The 2,517-nt window shown below is 46.8% G+C and overlaps 1 protein-coding gene across 1 annotated transcript in view; it reads left to right on the plus strand.

Moving 5' to 3' along the window:
- Positions 1-1,598: 1,598 nt before the first annotated feature.
- The window catches only part of LOC103747543 (probable 2-oxoglutarate dehydrogenase E1 component DHKTD1, mitochondrial), a 19,527-nt gene continuing 18,608 nt past the window's right edge, over positions 1,599-2,517 (plus strand). Inside the window, exons 1-2 of the mRNA XM_008849997.3 lie at positions 1,599-1,769; positions 2,179-2,380. Of these exons, the coding sequence (XP_008848219.2) occupies positions 2,227-2,380 (154 nt within the window). The 5' untranslated portion in view covers positions 1,599-1,769; positions 2,179-2,226. The remainder of the gene's footprint in view (positions 1,770-2,178; positions 2,381-2,517) is intronic.

Raw genomic sequence — 2,517 nt, forward strand, 5'->3', positions numbered from 1 at the left:
TTAAAAAATACTAACATTTTGCTATATTTGGTTCAGAATATTCTAAAGAGCTAAAGCATTCTGGAAATCATGAAAACCCCTACCTTGTATATTCCATTAATCTCCCTTATCTCTTTTCCTTTTTGAGACAGGATCTCTCTATGTAGCCCCACCTTGCCTAAAACTCATTATGTAGATCAGGTTGGCCTCAAACTCACAGAGATCTGCCTTCCTATGCCTCCAGAATGCAGGGATTAAAGGCATGCACCACCAGGCCCAGCTCCAATTTTTTTTATTTTTTGATTAAAAAAATTTGAGACAGGATCTTATTAAGTCACTCATGCTCACTTCCAACTTGTGACCCTTCCTTCTGTCTTGGGGGTAACTGGGATTTCAAGGATGTGCTACAGGGCCTGGTGAGGTAACATTCTTAACTTCTCATTTAGTGATCCAATATACAGCCTTAACTTAAAAGAAAATTATAGCAGAGTATGATGGTGTATGCCTTTAATCCTAGTACTCGAGGGGCAGAAGCAGGTGGATCTCTGTGAGATCAAGGCTAGCCTAGTCTACATCGTGAATTCCAGGTCAGCTTGGACTAACAAGGAGATCCTCTTTCAAAAAAAATTTTTTTATGGGCTTGTGAGATGGTTTCGTGGTCAAGAGCACTTGCTGGTCAATCATGAGGACTGGAGTTCAAATCCTAACACCTACATCAGGCAGCTCATAAATGCCTGTCATTCCAGCTCCAAGGAATCTGATGTCCTCTTCTGGACTCATATAGACATATGCACACAGACAAATGCACAGAGACATATACACTCACAGATAAATAAATATTCAAACAAATTTGAAACATTTATTACATTATTTATTTCTTGTTTGTGTGTGTGTTCCATAAACACATGGGAAGGTCAAAGGATAACTTAGGGGAGTTGATTCTCTCCTTCTACCATTGACTCTTGGAAACTCAGGTTATCATACTTGGTGGCAGGCACATTTTACCCAGTGAGCCATCTCTCTGGCCCCTTTACTTTTTATATTAAAATTTAGAGTCAAAGCATTTAGTGCTTGAAGAAACCTTAAAGATGCTGTAGACCAGAGAAAACATGACCAATCAGTAGAAAAGATGGAATTGGAACTAATAGTCTGATATCTACCGGCACATAGGCCATTTGGCTACAGTACTGTTGTTACCTCTATATATTGATATAGAACTCTCTATATATGATAGTACTAATATAAGACCTTGATTTCCATTATGACAAGTAAAAAGAAAAAACCATTTTATTTTATTTATTATTTTTATTTTATGTGTATGAATGTATTGCTTGCATGTAAGTGAGTGCACCTGTGTTGTGCAATGCCACGGAGGTCAGAAGAGGGCTTCGGATTCCCCTGGAACTGGAGTTAAGGATGGTTCCTAGCTGCCATATGGGTGCTGGGAATCAAACCCAGGTGTTCTGCAAGAGCAGTCAGTGCTCTTAACTGCTGAGCCATCTCTCCAGCCCCCTCTTTTTTTTTTTTTGGTCTTTTTGAGACAGGGTTTCCCTGTAGCCCCAACCTGGCCCGGAACTCACTAGTATATTTTAATTTTTAGATCTGTGAAAATGTATGTGTGGGGGTCATGGAAGTAGAGAGTGTGAAAGAGATCTCAAGCTGGGGAAAAGGATCATAAAATGTGTGACATGAACAAAAGGAGCTCAAGGGGAGGGGCGAGGGCAGTAAGGAAAGAGGATAAATAAGCACAAAGTATGAATGAAAACCCATAATGAAAACCCATAATTAGCCACTTTGTAGGCTAATTTTAAAAAGATGGTGAAACCATGTTCCACTTCTTCCCAAATTCTTTCCTTTTTGCGTCCTTGTTTTGTCCTTTCTGTGAGGGGAACGATGTTGTGTTCTGAGGCTTCTAGCAGAGGGTGAATGTCATGGTGGGAAACTGCAGGCTGTACAGAGACAGACCATATTTTTATACCAGAAGTACGTTCAGGCACCTTGCTTTGCAGGGTAGCCTCGGCCCTGGTACCGCCCCTCGAGGCCCCGCCCCAATTCGGGGTGTGGCCAGGGCTCAGGATCGCAGCCTGTGATTGGCTCTGTGGCCGGTCCCTTGGCCAATGAGGCGCGGGGCGTTTTCGAGGGCGGGGCCGCAGCTCTCTGGCCTGAGGTCTGTCCTCCCGCGCGACCCTCTGTCTCAGCAGCTGCTGCTTTTCCGAGCTATCTTCCGGCCATCGACCCAGACTAGCCATGGCCTCGGCCTCTGTGGCAGCGGCACGAAGGGCTGGCAGCCGGGCCGCCCCGCTTCTGCGGCGCGGCTACCAGACGGAGAAGGGCGTTTACGGCTACCGGCCGAGGAAGGCAGAGAGCCGCGAACCTCACGGCGGCCCGGGGCGCACGTCAGGTTGGAGATGCGGCGGGCACTGCGGGGTCGGCACGGCGGGTGCAGGCAGGGACCAACGGGGCCTCCCTCCGGGGCCTGCGGGGTGCTGGGGGCCTGGGGGTGCTGGGACCTGCGGGGTGCTGGGGTGCTGGGGGCCT

Source organism: Nannospalax galili, unplaced genomic scaffold (genome assembly GCF_000622305.1).
Source record: "Nannospalax galili isolate Female #2095 unplaced genomic scaffold, S.galili_v1.0 scaffold4945, whole genome shotgun sequence".
Taxonomy (NCBI): Eukaryota; Metazoa; Chordata; class Mammalia; order Rodentia; family Spalacidae; genus Nannospalax; species Nannospalax galili.